Below are 14,966 nucleotides of genomic sequence, written 5' to 3'. Positions count from 1 at the left end.
TGTGAGTTTCATAAATGATTGGGTTCCACATAATTTACCAAATAATTTCCAGTCAAATCCCCCCAATTCTTCACCTCACACATGGACTACACATTATTAATTTGCATATTAATTTACACACCCAATCTTTTGGTCAAGTGTGCCAAACAATAAAACCTGCAAAATAGCTGATCCATCTACTAGGTGTCAGAGGCTGTAATTCTGGTGAGGTGACAGAGCATAAAACTAGATATCTATATCTATGACTGAATAGCAGAAGCCAGTACGAAGAGCATGTTTATGTATTTGGGAAGTCACTTTGTCAGCTAAGATGCCTATCCTGCACTTCTAAGGGATATAACTCACACTGCTCAAGAAGTGTTCTCCAAAACTCTGACAAGAGAGTTTTCACAAAAATAAGGATGGGAAAAAGAAATGTAAATTGTAGGTGCTGCCTTCCACTTGTGAAATCAGTATTGACAATTAATCTTGAAAAGTAAACTTTCAGGAAGCTACAATATATGTTAACAATCAGCAAGATGAATTAACTAACCCATGTTATATTTGAAAACTGATGGAACTCCGACAGTCTATGCTACTTGAAATATGGTATTTAAAAGCCTGATACTTGCACTATGTATATTTTCAATTCACATTACTTATTCATCTTATTCTGATTCCCAAACTATGGAATACTATACAAGAATAGATAGACAAAAGTTCCAAAATCTAATATGAAGGGAGCTAGCAAATAATTTTAACTTAATGGAATAAGAGTTGACCAAAAATTTTAAAGTAGGTATGCTTAGATTTTAGGTATGCTTAGATTTTATGTTGATTGGCTCAGACCAGCTCAGTTGCTTTAGCCTCCATACGTCAATCAAAAATGAAAGTCTGAAAAGTTGGGCAGACTTCCAATTTCTGCTAATAATGTTGTGTACACAGTGTTTTGACGGAATGACAAGGTAGGGGATAGGACTGCTACAGATGCTACAAGTTAGTTATGTGCAATCTCAAAGTAGTGATTTGATAAAATTATCAAATCAAGCTAAAAATTATTTATCTTTCCCATTAAATTCAAATGAAGGAATACAAGGAATTGACTAGGTGATGAACATGTTCTCTCAAAAGGCTCCATGAGATACATGCTTCTCCTCTTAGCCTCCCAATGACTTCTGAGGCAAATATTATTGATGAATATTGCTATTTATCATATCTGAGAGAGACTTCATTCATCCTTCATAAGTCATCTTATTCATTGGTTTGTGGATATGAACAAGTATGCGCAACATACTACAAGTATTTTTCATCAAATTCCAGTGTCCGGTGTGCCTTTTGCCATTATATTTATGTTATTTTTAATACCAAATATTTTTGCGCTGCCTCATATTGACAGTAATCCAATTAAAATATTAGCTATTCTTTTTAATTCCATGATAGTAAGAGAGTGAACGCTACAAAACACTTTAGAAAAAAATGCTAAAAATTAGCAATTAGTACAAAATAATGTACCTAACAATTGGCAATAAGCTAATTCATTAAACCAGTGTTGCAAACATCTCAATAGTTTAAATTAGCCATCTTGTAAATGTCAACCTCAGTGGTACCCTTCAATTATTATGTAAGCTTTTGTATTATTCTATATTCATTTACAAATACAATATCTGTATATAGAATTTAAATCTATGACTTGTATATTTGGAAAATGTCTGCATGATTTTTATTTTGAAAAATGGAAAACATAATGATACACAGGGCTAGAAATTAAATTTTGAAAACTTGATCCAATTGTTTGTCTGGTTTTTATATATATCATTCAACTTAATTCAGTTATTATCTCAACACTAATTTTAATAAATAATATATTTTTCCATTTCGAGCCCTGCATTCAAGTTATGACAACAGCATGACCTACATGAAGCAAACATTAAAATATAAACAAGGGTAGAAATTAATTTATTAACTTTCACTCTTGTTAAGGATATGTCCAGACCAAAATTCTCTACTCTAATTCTTTATATACTGATTTTATTATTTATATACTAAGTTCATTATCTGAGTTGTTCCTTTTTTTACTGCAATATTCCCAGCACTATAGAAGTTTCTGTTTTGAAACATTCCATTAAATTCTACACCCAACTATGTATACATACTTAAAATACTAGTATGCACAAAAGGCAAGAAAAACAGGGAAAGCAAGAAATGTCTTTTTATAACATCCATTAAACTTATTGACTTTATGTAAAGAGAATTACCCCTAGGCTATCATAAAGATAATAAGTCTGTGAAAAAAATCTGCACTGAAAGTCAAAAGGCTGCCTTCAGGTTAATCAACAACCTGTGTATTAAAAACTACAGAAAAATGGGAAGTCCAAGTCATCTGTAACATACAGAAATACGGAATGGCTCTTTGGGACTTAGTCATAAGCAAATATAAATCACGTAATATACAGAGGGAAAAGATTAATTCCCACTTATTGCAGTATTATATTTGACATCAAAATCCCAGAAATGCAGAGGATAGATGACATGATGCTATTTATACTACAAAAAGTTCTCTCACATAAATATTGCCTGGTTTGGACAAAACTTAGCAAGACGTGTTTTAGAGTTGTTGAAAATCCTCTTCAACGTATTTTGTACATTATTTTGTCAATGTACACTATATTAGTATTACCAACACATTTATATTTTAAGTAGCATTAATTTCCACCCCTGGTAACTGTAAACTGGAAAGCAGTCAGGAGCAGCAAAGAAAAAGAGTAAGTAGTTTGAGGAAAACATTGAAATAAAGATAGCACTGGTGAAGTGAAAGAGGCAGGATTTGTGAATCTATGGTGCAATGTTTTCCACTTACTCTTCACCCCCTTTTTCCCCTTGCGCTCCTTTTTGTATTGTTCCTTCAGTTTGGTTATTACTCCCTGGTCCACATTCCAGGCTTCAGGCATGAGACACTGGTCTTCCTTTTCTAGACAAATTAAAACAAACGAAACATCCTTTTTGTGTTATTTGGTTTCTTAAGAATGCTTTATTTTTGGAGTATTGGCAGCAGCTGGGGATCAGTGAAATTTTGACACCAATAATGTTGTATTTATCCACTCAATTTATATGGCTGCTCATCTCAAATATATAACTCTGGGTGGCTAATGGTACAAATCAATATTCTAAAAGGGTATAACAACATTATAAACAACATGAATAGCAGCTGAGAAAAACAATAAAACAATTAACTTAATTTTGATACAGGCTCAGCTACGCATTCAGAGCCCTAGGCTCAATGACAAAACCAAGTTTTAAGGCTTTACGAAAGGTCAGCCGAGAGGATGAACCTGAGCTTGAGGGGAATGATGTTCCAGAGGGCAGGCACCACAACAGAAAGACTCTCTTCTTGGATCCCCTCAGATGACACTCCATTACAGACAGAACCTGGAGCATGCTTCTCCTGCCAGTTCTTACTGAGTGCGTTGATACCATCAAGAGGAAATGACCTTGCTAGTGACCACTGGCCACAAGCCATGAAGGACTGGCCACAAGCCATGAAGTATTTACCAGTACCTTCAATTTAAATCTGGAAACATACTGGCAACCAATGCAACTCATGGACTAGAGGCGTCACATATTCTGAACAACAGGCATCCATAATTACCCATACCACTGTATTTGCACCAGCAGATGTTTCCAAATTCTCCTAAAGTATACAGCACATTCCAGCAGTTCAATCAGGAAGTGACCAAGGTGTGAGTGACCATGAGTAGGGCCTCACAATTCAGGAACAGGGCAACTGGCACATAATATGTTGCCAGTAAATTTGGAAACATCTGCTGGTGCAAATACAGTGGTATGGGTAATTATGGACGGGATAGCTCAGGCTGTTAAGAAGCCTGTTATTAGAACACAGTAGTCTGCAATTACTGCAGGTTCGAGCCCGGCCCAAGGTTGACTCAGCCTTCCATCCTTTATAAGGTAGGTAAAATGAGGACCCAGATTGTTGGGGGGGCAATAAGTTGACTTTGTAAAAAATATACAAATAGAATGAGATTATTGCCTTATACACTGTAAGCCGCCCTGAGTCTTCGGAGAAGGGCGGGATATAAATGTAAACAAATAAACAAAAAAAGTAAAGGTTAGATTAAATTTGATGGTTTTGTATTTCTTCTCATATTCAATCTTGTTCACCAGGAAGGTGTTCTAACTCAAACCTAATCTCTAACCATCTCTTCTGTTTCTAAGAATTACAGCTATATAATATATATATATCATCCTTGATTTAATCCAGATTGTTCTAATTGTTAAGACATTTTTAGAACAACAAATCTGTAGTTGGTGCTAATTTTTATTCTGGTCAGAATAGAAAATATTTCAATTGTAATAATTTCAAGCATGTATTTTAAGTTCTGCTTGTGTATCTGAATATCTTGCCAAATTTCTCTTCTACGGTACAAGTCTTCACAAAAGAAAGCTAAAATTTAAAGTGGAAAAAGGTGCACGGCTGCATCAACAATATTAACAGCAAATCTAAGTATTTTTTCTTGTATGCAAATAAGAAATATATTTCATATTTAGTTTACATATTGCAAGATACAACACAAGAAACACACCACATAACTGCTTTCTGAAATTGCTCTGAATTATACATTAATGAGTCCTAGAGAGGATTTTTCCTTACAATTTTTCTATTTATTTATTTATAGTCCAAGATAAAATTATTGCATTATATCTTTCCACAATATATGGTATACCTAAGCTTCAGGTTGTATGTAATAGTGATTTCTTTGAACAATTACATTGCTAAAACAAATTGCCTGAAAGAACTTTAACTAAGACTTGTATTACAAGCCACAAGGGCTAGAAATTTGCTAAAATATGTTTCTGCAAACATATTTAATAATCTCAAGTGATACAGGCAATCCTTAGTGACCAGAATAGGTCTGGCAACTTGGTTGTTAAGTGAAGTCGTCACTACATGGGAAATGTGACCACAATAGTGTTTATGATCTTACCTCAGCTTTCCTTTGTTTTACAGAGTTGTGAAGGTTGTAAATGCAAGTATTGGTCACAATGTTAATTTTTAACATTGTAGCAATATTACTTTTTAATCACTGTCATAACTGTGAACAGTTGCTATTTGAGGCAGTCGCTAGTGAAGGCTACCTGTAAAGCAAGTTTTTTGAAACTGTTTTTCAATTTCAGTAGGGATTTTTGGCTATTTTGTGACATATGACCTGCTTATACAAGCTTGACATAATAACAAGGAAACCAGATTGAGGTGAAATACAGCAATCTTTACTTCTAGTGTGAAGGATTTTCTAACAAGAAAATGATACGGATTTAAAGGGTTCTATATTCCTAAAACCAACAAGCTGATTAGGTATATCGGGTGAACAGTACTGCTATTACATTGGCCAAATACTATGTATGGTTTACTTCCCAATGACACTTTTGGGGAGAATCTGAGTAAGAAGGAAATTGCCAAACCTCCAAACAAATTGGGAAGGATAGGAGATGAGGGATGTGGTACTCTTGATTTGTGTTCTTAACTCATTTTCACCTTGGTACATCACATAAAGATATAAATTTAAACAACCTCCTGAAAAATAAACTCATTCTAATGTTTTAAAAGGAAACTGTTGTATGAAAAGAAGGTGCTCCATTAATCCATATGTGTAAGAATTCTTTCATTGGATAGTAATATATTTCTCTCTAATTTCAGTCCATTGCAATCTTACCTAATAGTTAGTCAAAGCGGATTCGGTGATATTTACCTTAAAGAAAGTATTGTATGATGGCTCTGTTAGCCACAGCTTTAAACCATAGGTACTTAAATGACACCCAGGGGAATAAAAACCATAGATGGTATATGGGAAATTTACCAAAGTGATGGCAACAAATCCAAATGCAGAAAAATAGTAAAAGGTAAGGATTAGGAAGGGACAAGGTAGATAGATAAACAGAAGTAGCTTTCTATATAACAGCGTAAGAGAAACTACAAGAATTAACCAAGCATGTCTATATAGCAATTTCAAGGAAATGGTCAATTCTTATTATATGTGTGAAGGATACAATGGAGAAGTATGCCAAAGAAAAGGCCGGTACTTGAAGGGCTATAAAATCTGCAGCAAATGGGTTAGTAATGATGAACACTAGATATTAATAGGGTAGCCACATTTTTTTAAAATTCCATTTCAAATTTTCTCCCCTGAAAGAGCAAAAAGAAAAGCACAAAATATTGTAGAGGAGATCTTATATCAAGATAATGTACATTAAAGATTGGATTCACAAAACATACTTAAACCTGAATCTGGGTTAACATAATTGCTATGTTTTTATTATCACTCCCATGCAAGTAGTGTTGGTTAGATCAAGGGTAGTGATATAATGGACCTTGACAGATTTTTCAGTTGCCAAAAAACTTCAGTTTGGAGAAGTAAATAGGCAACAAATTCCACAAGCAGATATCTATGAGCACGAAGGAGATTGACCATTCACAATGAAAGTCTCAATTATACTTTCCTGGAACATGCATTGGATTTCCTTTTCTGCCTGCTGGTGGACATTGTTGGGATCTGAAATTATGGTATTGATTCTTCACATATGATTACTGAGGAACCAAATTTGAACAATTCACCACTCCAGAAATGTTCTAAACTCAAATCAGCACTGAACATTGCACGCTAACCTTCCAACCACCAAAACCAGAATCACTTTTAGGTAATTATACAGTTTAATACAACCTAACACACTATTACTATTAAGCGAAACACAGAAGAATTCAGAGTTCTCTATCAACAAGGGAAAGGAAAATAAACAGAAAAACTTCACAAAACTGGCTTTAGGCAGGGTGTCTGACATGTTCAGTTTTAAAGTCATAATCTCATCTGATTTCTTTGCTGTTACACAGGCTAATCTTCAAAATTAATTTTCTCGATTTCTTCACTCAAAACCAGGGGTGAAATCTACTTACCTTCCCTACCGGTTCGGAACTGCATGCACCGCGCGTCACGTGTGCGCACCAACCCTCTGTGCATGCACAAACCCTTCTACACATGCACAGAGGGTGAAAAACAGGTTAAAACCAGGAAGTAATAACAACTGGGTGGGTGGGCAGAGCCTCAAGCTGCCATCGCTACCGGTTCTCCGAACCACCGGCTGTCATCGCTACTGGTTCGGCCAAATTGGGCCAAACCGGGAGTATTTCAACCCTGCTCAAAATTACCTACATGAAATTAAGAAATGGACTTTGCTGCAAAGGCTTTAAACCTGAGAAAAAGCAGGATTTGCCAATATATTTATCTAGTAAGATGAGTAGATTTAGGGCTAGTCTAGGGATCTAAAAATATGGATTTGGATACCCCCTCCTGGAAATCATTAACTTAAAGGGGAAGTTTAAACGTGAAAAGGCAAAGTGAAAGGACTGTTAAAACTTGCCTGGACTTTGTTTACTTGTTTTGCTTGCATAAGCCCCATTGGCAATTGCCATACAGACTGCAATGAATTCAAACTATAAAAAATAGGTAATAATAACTTCAATATTTTTAGATATTCTGTAAAATTAAGAAACAGCTCAAAAGTTGAATCTCCAGAATTAACATTTCCCCAACAATCCTTCTCCAGTTCCAGGTAAATGACTGCATGTAGGCTATTTTCTTTCTTTTCTTACCCCAGTCTGTACCGTCTCCTGAACTTCTGGATTCTCCATCCCCTTCATCAGATGTGGCTAGGAAATCAAATTCCTTCAGGGCCTCTTCAGTATCTCTGTCTTCATTATTGTCGGGCAGGACTCTTTTTCTTACAATCTATGGGAGACATTTTTTTTCTCTTATTATGTGCTGTTTTTCTTATGTTTATGTACCCTCTATGATTGTCTTATGAGTAATTTACCCTTTAGACATATAATCTTACATATAAGCAGAAATATAATGTATTTTGATACTAGCTAGTAAAATATAAATTAATTAGACAATACTTGATCTAATGTTTATACCATGCTTTGAATAGGTTTTTCAATATTATAATCTGTATTTGTCTTATATAAATCTGTGGACACCAATGAGCTCAAAAGTAATTTCCATAATACCCATCAGATGAGTTATCTGGCATGGCAAAACAAACTGCCAACCTAAAACATAATTTCTCTTCATTAGAAAACCTTAGGTGCTAGAGGCATTCTTATAAAATATAAAGAACAGCTAACCAAAATTCATACCTATATTTGAAAATAAGTCTAATTGCCTAGAACAAAGACAAAGTTCATTTGAGAGTGGCAGTGATCATCCTAGGATCTTGGGTAGTTGGTGAAGAATAAACTCGCCAATGTTCCTTCTAACTGGCCATTTTACTAAATATCCATTTACTTATCAAATTTGGAGACCGGTCATCTCATTCGGATTTGGCGAACAGTTAAGCCTCTCATAACAATTATTTTGTGCGAGTACACACAACAGACTCCTAAAAAAAATTCTTTTATTAGAACCCCTAATATAAACTTATACAACCAGTTAGGCTTCTAATTCTCATATAAAATTCAATATAACTGCATAGCTTTTTTTCTTTTCCCTCTTGGGATGTTTCTCCGCATGTCTATCCCCCGAACACTCATTAAACAACCTATTTAGACTAGAAAGTCCATTATTGAAGAGATATTTGAACTGCTATATGCAACCATTTTCACTAATCAGTTTCCAAGTGTTTTACAAGTAAAGTTTTTAATATGTGTGTTTTGAATGATCAAGGGTCCTTTTGGTACAATCTTTATTATACTAATTTGTTTTCAGCCTACCGTTGATGTATCCATGATTGTTCGCTCTCTTCCATCAATATCATCTTCTTCCTCCTCATCGCTAAATTCTGCAGCAGCATTTTCAAGGAATTTAAATGTTTCTAGCAGTGAGGCAGAATCTGTCAAATCTGGTTTTCTAGATAAAAATTAAAACAGCAACACAAATCAATCTACTTGAATGCTTCTTTTCATTAAGCTTTATAAAGTCAGACAACATACATCAAAAATTTCATTTTTATTAGCTCTACATATTTGAAAGTAGAAAACATGAGCAAGATAATGTCATACAAGTTTAGAACTTACTTTTGGTAGCATCCAAATATTTTTGATTTTAAGATTTCATTATCAAGTGAAACTGAAACTAAGGAAGGGAAGACTATTTTTGCTCATTTTCTCCTTTACCTTAAAATCCAGTACAAGCGGCCAGAAGGACTAGAAAAAATCATTATTATTTTCTGCCCAAACCTAGATCCTGCCATTCATATTTAGATCCTTTTTTTAACCAGTATTTATTTATTTTATAAAATTTATATGTTGCCTATTTTGCCAAGAGGCAATTCTAGGCAGCTAATAATCAAATAAAAGCAATAATCTGATAACAATTGTGAATCTGAAGATAGCATGAAAAAAATACACAGATTCATGGTTGCTAATGACAGCACTTTTGAAAATGAATACATATGAAATTGTAACAGTGCTTCTATCATTAAACAGGAATCTCAAAATGTTCATTTTTGTACTTTACATCTTTTTATTCTAAGATTAATCATAATAATTATGATTTCTGTTTATAGCTATAGATATTTCTAGACTATTCTTATGTTGACACAATGATGAGTAATTGGGGGCAAGAAGAAAATAAATAAAGCTGCAACAATTGTCCCAATACTTAAATTTACTGAAAAAAATAAATTTCAATTTTTGTCACTATTTAAAAAAATAAGAGAATAAATTTAAAACAATTATTAAAATAAAACTCTCCTGCCATGCTTTATTTTTACACCTAGGTCCTATAACCTGAATGTTACAATTAGTTCTTCTTTTAAAAATGCACATACTACACAATTAATTGAAATAAGAGTTTTTAAAGAAGAGATTGGACAGTCATTTTCCTGAATAGTATAGCGTCTCCTGCTTGAGCAGGGGGTTGGAATAAAAGATCTCCAAGATCCCTTCCAATTCTGTTACTCTGTTACATCAGAGAAAAGTCACTTTGAAGTACTTCTTTGAAACATAAGCAAAGCTACTATTTCTAAACATTTTACATTTGTAAATGACAGTATCATCAACAAGACTTAAATACAGAACATGTTTACTCATAAGTAGGTTTCAGCAGATTCAGGGTAACTTACTCTAAGTAAATATTGTATATTACAAAATATATAATGGTTTATGTTAACACACTTTCATAACACAGTTATGAAAATTGATTAAATAGTATCATATTGTCCAAACATCAGAAATGTAGGCCAATCCCACTTTTCCCTCCCAATACCTTGAGACTACAGTTCCCAAAACTCACAGCCATGATGAACAGATTCTAAATTATTTTATACAGTACAAGTAGCCCAGGGAAATATTAAAATATTTGCATAATTATTTTTAAACGCAGTTGCCAGCCAAAATAATCATAAGTATCATAACATATACTGAATGAAGCAATAAAAAAATCAATACAGTACAACAGAGGTTTCGAAACTTTCTTAATTAATGGCACTCATAACATCTCTGTATTTTTTTTTATGGCATCCCCTAGCCCAATTTGTGATCTTCCTTGAGATAGTACTTTCCATGGTGTATCAGAGACATCAAGAACTGCTTTATTTCCCTCAAAAATTTAAAATATCTTGTGTCACCCTGTGAGTTCATTTGGCACACCACGGTGCTATGGCACCAAGTTTGGGAACCGCAGCAGTAAAATCAAAGAAAATATCATCAAATTTAAAATAAATAACCATTTAATACACAAACATACATATTTTATGAAGAATAACTACATCTTTCACAAAACAAAGATTTATTGCTTATTTTCAGTAAAGCTTTTATGGACTAATTTCAGCTAAAATTAGATTTCAGCTCTATGATATATATTTTCTATGAATCATTGGTTGTATGAAGTTTTGAAGATGGAAGGAAGAGCAGAAGGATAAAACCTAATCCTAATTTAACTTTTCCAGATGTGTTAATTGATTCTTCTCATAGTTCAACCAACCTTGATTTTATGATGACTGTTCTAAACCTTTAGGAAACACACAACAGGGGATTAAATATTTTTGTTTACATAATGAAAATCAGCTTAAATTGTTACAGCTAGTACTTCAATACAAATGCTTAAACATATTCCTATAGATTTCTAGTTCATGGTTTTAAAAAAGTTTCTTATACATTTAAACTGTGTTGAACCAATTTTAGAGCATTTGTTTCAATGGTGTAACATGTTTTAACGTATTTCTGGAAGTGGTTTTATAATGCTATCAAACGTGCTATCATAAAAGGCCAATCAGCCTGAGGCAAAGAATGGTGGAAATTATAATCCCAGGAACAAGATGTATTGGAAATATAGAAGGAGGATTTGAATTTTAAGAACACTAAATAGTGTTCTGATTGCAGAAAGCACATTTCTACTTTCTCCTTCCTGTATCTGTTCCTGAGCATGAAGTGAACTTTTATAACATTTGACGCAATGTAGGAGGCTGAAGGTGTAGAAAGATGATCAGTGAAAATCCAAGTGTCTTCTTTGGGTTAGTGCAAGTTTATTCTGTTCAGGCAAGCCATAGGCTGCGAACAGTAAGAACTAACAAGAAAGAAGACATGTTGGGATGAACTGGCCTGTTATTCAGAAACAAAGTTCCATCTAGCATAGCAAATGCAAGTTTCAAAAAAACATTTCTAAGTTCTTCCCAAGTCTTTATATCACCTCATCTGTACATGAAAACTTTTGTAGGGATGATATTTCAAACTGAAGTTGTGTCAATGAATTATGAACCTATTAATATTTTACAGTCTATCAATATAAGACATATTTTTATTTTTGAATTTTAACAAAATAAAAATATATTAAATAAAAGTAGATCAATATTGCCTAGCAAAAACAGATTTACAATGATACTCCTTGTAAGTCCATCTTAAAAATCAGAATGTTTGACAAGTTTTGGATTTTATTATATATTATATATCCAGTTTTAAAATAATGCATATCTAAATATTGGTTACTCGATTTGCAAAAAAACAAAACAAAAAAAAACACCCAACAACATTAAAATAAAGAAGCAGAGATTAAATGAAAACTATCTGGTATACCATGCAAGGCTATACCAAAAAATATGGCATTTTATTGATTTGTTCTTCTTTTATCAAAAAATGTTAATGGCAAGATGCACCCTTCATATTCACAGCAAACACTGGAAATGCTAGATATTAATATCAGTTAATTTTTAGTATCCCTGTGGGCTTCATGCTGATATATGGTACTTATCTTTCATAAAAGAAGTCTGCTGATCTGAAGAAGTGCAACATTTCTTTCATTAAACATTATGAAACATGTGTGAATAGAATTATATCTGTCAAACTATCAAAATAATGTTTCCATGGATGGGCTTGAAATCTTCCAGGTTGCATTCGAATTCATACGATGCTCTTGAGTATATAAGTTTCACTGGGATCTGTACATTAGCAAATATATTGGCTTGCATAAAAATACCATGGACAGAATAATTAATTTTTCCTTAAGGAACCTAGGTCAACTTTAAATTACTTTGTGGAATAGTAAATACAAAATTTGTTCTTAAAAGAGGTTTCCTTGTCCTGAGTCTGCTGCATTTATAGATTTACTATTCTGGTAACAATAAATAAAAATACATTCCCACCAATTACATTTCCTAGAGGAATAAAGACCTCCAAAAATGCACGAATTAAAGTCTTCCTACAAACAATTTATATTTTATTTTCTTCCAATTCCATCCATGACAAGTTCTAAATTATTCAACAGCAGCTAATTACAACCTTATACTATACCAATATGCTAAATTACTGGAATGCCATCGGGAAAGTAAACAGTGATCATCACTGGGTCTTTTGATTTTTCTCTCACAGAACATATGCTAGTGTTGAGAACATGACATACCATGGTATGTCTTTCAAGACAAGCATAGTACTGGTTAGAGAAAAAAGTAAAAAATCATGCAGTGGGCTTTTTCTTCCATTCAATATAATAACTGCATAGCTTACAAAAGCAGAAATGAGGAGAGTGAGAGACTGCTCCTTCCTTTAAAAACAGCATTTATTGTACGTTCTACCACATAGGTGTAACATATAATACTTCATTTTTAACACAGAGATTTTTAAAGTACAATTTCTACAGTTTCTCATTATTAAGAACACTTACCCAATCATCACTTTTTGTTTAATCTCAACATCAGTGCCGTTCACCATTGATTCTTGGTTTTTGTTAGTTTCCCTTTCTGGACCATCACCTGAGAGACCCAGCAACGTTCGTACTCGTTTTGACTTCACATCCAGGATTGTGTCAGTGTATCCCACCTCTTGCAGGTATCTGTATGAATAATTACATGGCAGTTATTCAGGAGCTATCAAATGCGTTGAACATTTGATACACTCTACCCAGAACTGATCAACAATTTAATAAGAAGAATAATGTGGCTTTGCCTGACACAACAGCCTTACAAATCAACTTGTACCAGCTGCAGAGGGGATGTCTCCTGCAGTACCAGCCTCTACAACTCCCATGAAAAGTAGAGAGCTTTTCTATCCATGCATACACAATTATTCATTATGTTAGTCAAGAAGAAAATTCCTCACACATCTTCAGCTATATTCTTTTATAAAGGAGAAACCAAGGAAACCAGCAATAATTGGCTCCTCTTTTCATCTTTCCCTCAGTAAAAACTTGGGAGGAGTTACTGAATCCAGAGCAGTGAGTTTTATAAGCCAAACATTACAAGAAATAAAATCAAAATAAAGTTATAAAAACTGTCAATTTTACCACAGTGAAATAGCTTTTGTAAGTTAAGGAAAAGATGAACTAATGGCACCCTATTACTTTTAATCATCATAACTACCGGAGCTGCAAAAAAGAGATACTTTTTTGCTTATTCCCACCATATTATGAAGTCATTATTATATTTATAATTCTTAGACAACTTACTGTCTGAGTAACTGTCGCCCTTGTTTCCATATTAATTGACTATTGGGTTGTGACTGAACTTCAGTTTCATTTCCTTCATCTGAAAAATAGAGACAAGACCAAAATTAGTATAACTAATACTAGTTATTAGTTATATCAGAAGAAGAGTCACTTTTATGCAAATTTATCTTCTAGCACTGATTAAATATTCCCAGTCTATTTCAGTAACAGTAAAACAAAATAAAAAGATGTTGTACAAAATTTTAAATAAATATAATATACATTGGATATTATTCTATGGTAACTCCCCAAAATATGTTTCTGATGAAAATTTAATACAGCATCTTTAAAGGCATGTTTAATGGCAATGAAAAAATTACACCAACCTAATTATGTACATAGAATATACACTGAATTCCTACAGCTTCAAACAGAAAATAAGACTTTAGGTTAATAGCACTAAAAGGGCAATGTATTATCATTACCTACAGTGGTTTTCTATTCTAAAATAACTTTATAAGAAGTGAAGTTGGTGTTAATCTGAGTTTGAACCAGTGGTGGATTTCTACCGGTTCACTCCGGTTTGGGTGAACCGGTAGTGGCAGTGACAGGAGGCTCCGCCCACCTGCCCAGATGTCATCATGGATGCTCTGCACATATGCAGAAGCTTCTGCGCATGCACAGAAGCGCTGCGCATGAGCGAAGCGAGCGCGAGCATGCTCACAGTTCTGAACCGGTAGCAAAGGTAAGTGGAACCCACTACTGGTTTGAACCCAAGAAATCCATCCATTTCAATTATCCAATCACCAATGCAATTAATCTGAATCCCATATTTTTTTTATTGCTTTTAATATCTGCTGTCCCAGTTAATAAATGTTAATTAGCCAATATTTATTTTACAAATTCTATGTAAAAGGTTCATGCATAGATTTTTGTCCAGTTGTTAAATGTAACTAAGTTATTTTTCTGACTAACCACAACAAAAAGTGAAAAGAGGCCTATCAAGTAATTTAACCATATTATCACTCATTATTATTGTAATACTGTAAAATACAGGCACAGTTGAGA

General features: G+C 33.6%; 1 protein-coding gene across 4 annotated transcripts in view; it reads right to left on the bottom strand.

The window, feature by feature from the left end:
• The window catches only part of STRN (striatin), a 43,078-nt gene that overhangs the window by 16,077 nt on the left and 12,035 nt on the right, over positions 1-14,966 (bottom strand). For 3 of the 4 annotated variants that reach the window (XM_058164511.1, XM_058164519.1, XM_058164528.1), the window contains exons 4-8: positions 13,920-13,998; positions 13,140-13,307; positions 8,756-8,891; positions 7,637-7,772; positions 2,837-2,947 (exon numbers count right to left, since the gene is read on the bottom strand). In XM_058164511.1, coding sequence (XP_058020494.1) covers positions 2,837-2,947; positions 7,637-7,772; positions 8,756-8,891; positions 13,140-13,307; positions 13,920-13,998 — 630 coding nt within the window. The remainder of the gene's footprint in view (positions 1-2,836; positions 2,948-7,636; positions 7,773-8,755; positions 8,892-13,139; positions 13,308-13,919; positions 13,999-14,966) is intronic. The other variant, XM_058164538.1, reaches the window with a different exon arrangement.

Source organism: Ahaetulla prasina, chromosome 1, assembly GCF_028640845.1.
Source record: "Ahaetulla prasina isolate Xishuangbanna chromosome 1, ASM2864084v1, whole genome shotgun sequence".
NCBI classification, from domain to species: Eukaryota; Metazoa; Chordata; class Lepidosauria; order Squamata; family Colubridae; genus Ahaetulla; species Ahaetulla prasina.
The sequence above is the reverse complement of the archived record's forward strand: the minus strand, read 5'-3'. Positions and strand labels throughout refer to the sequence as shown.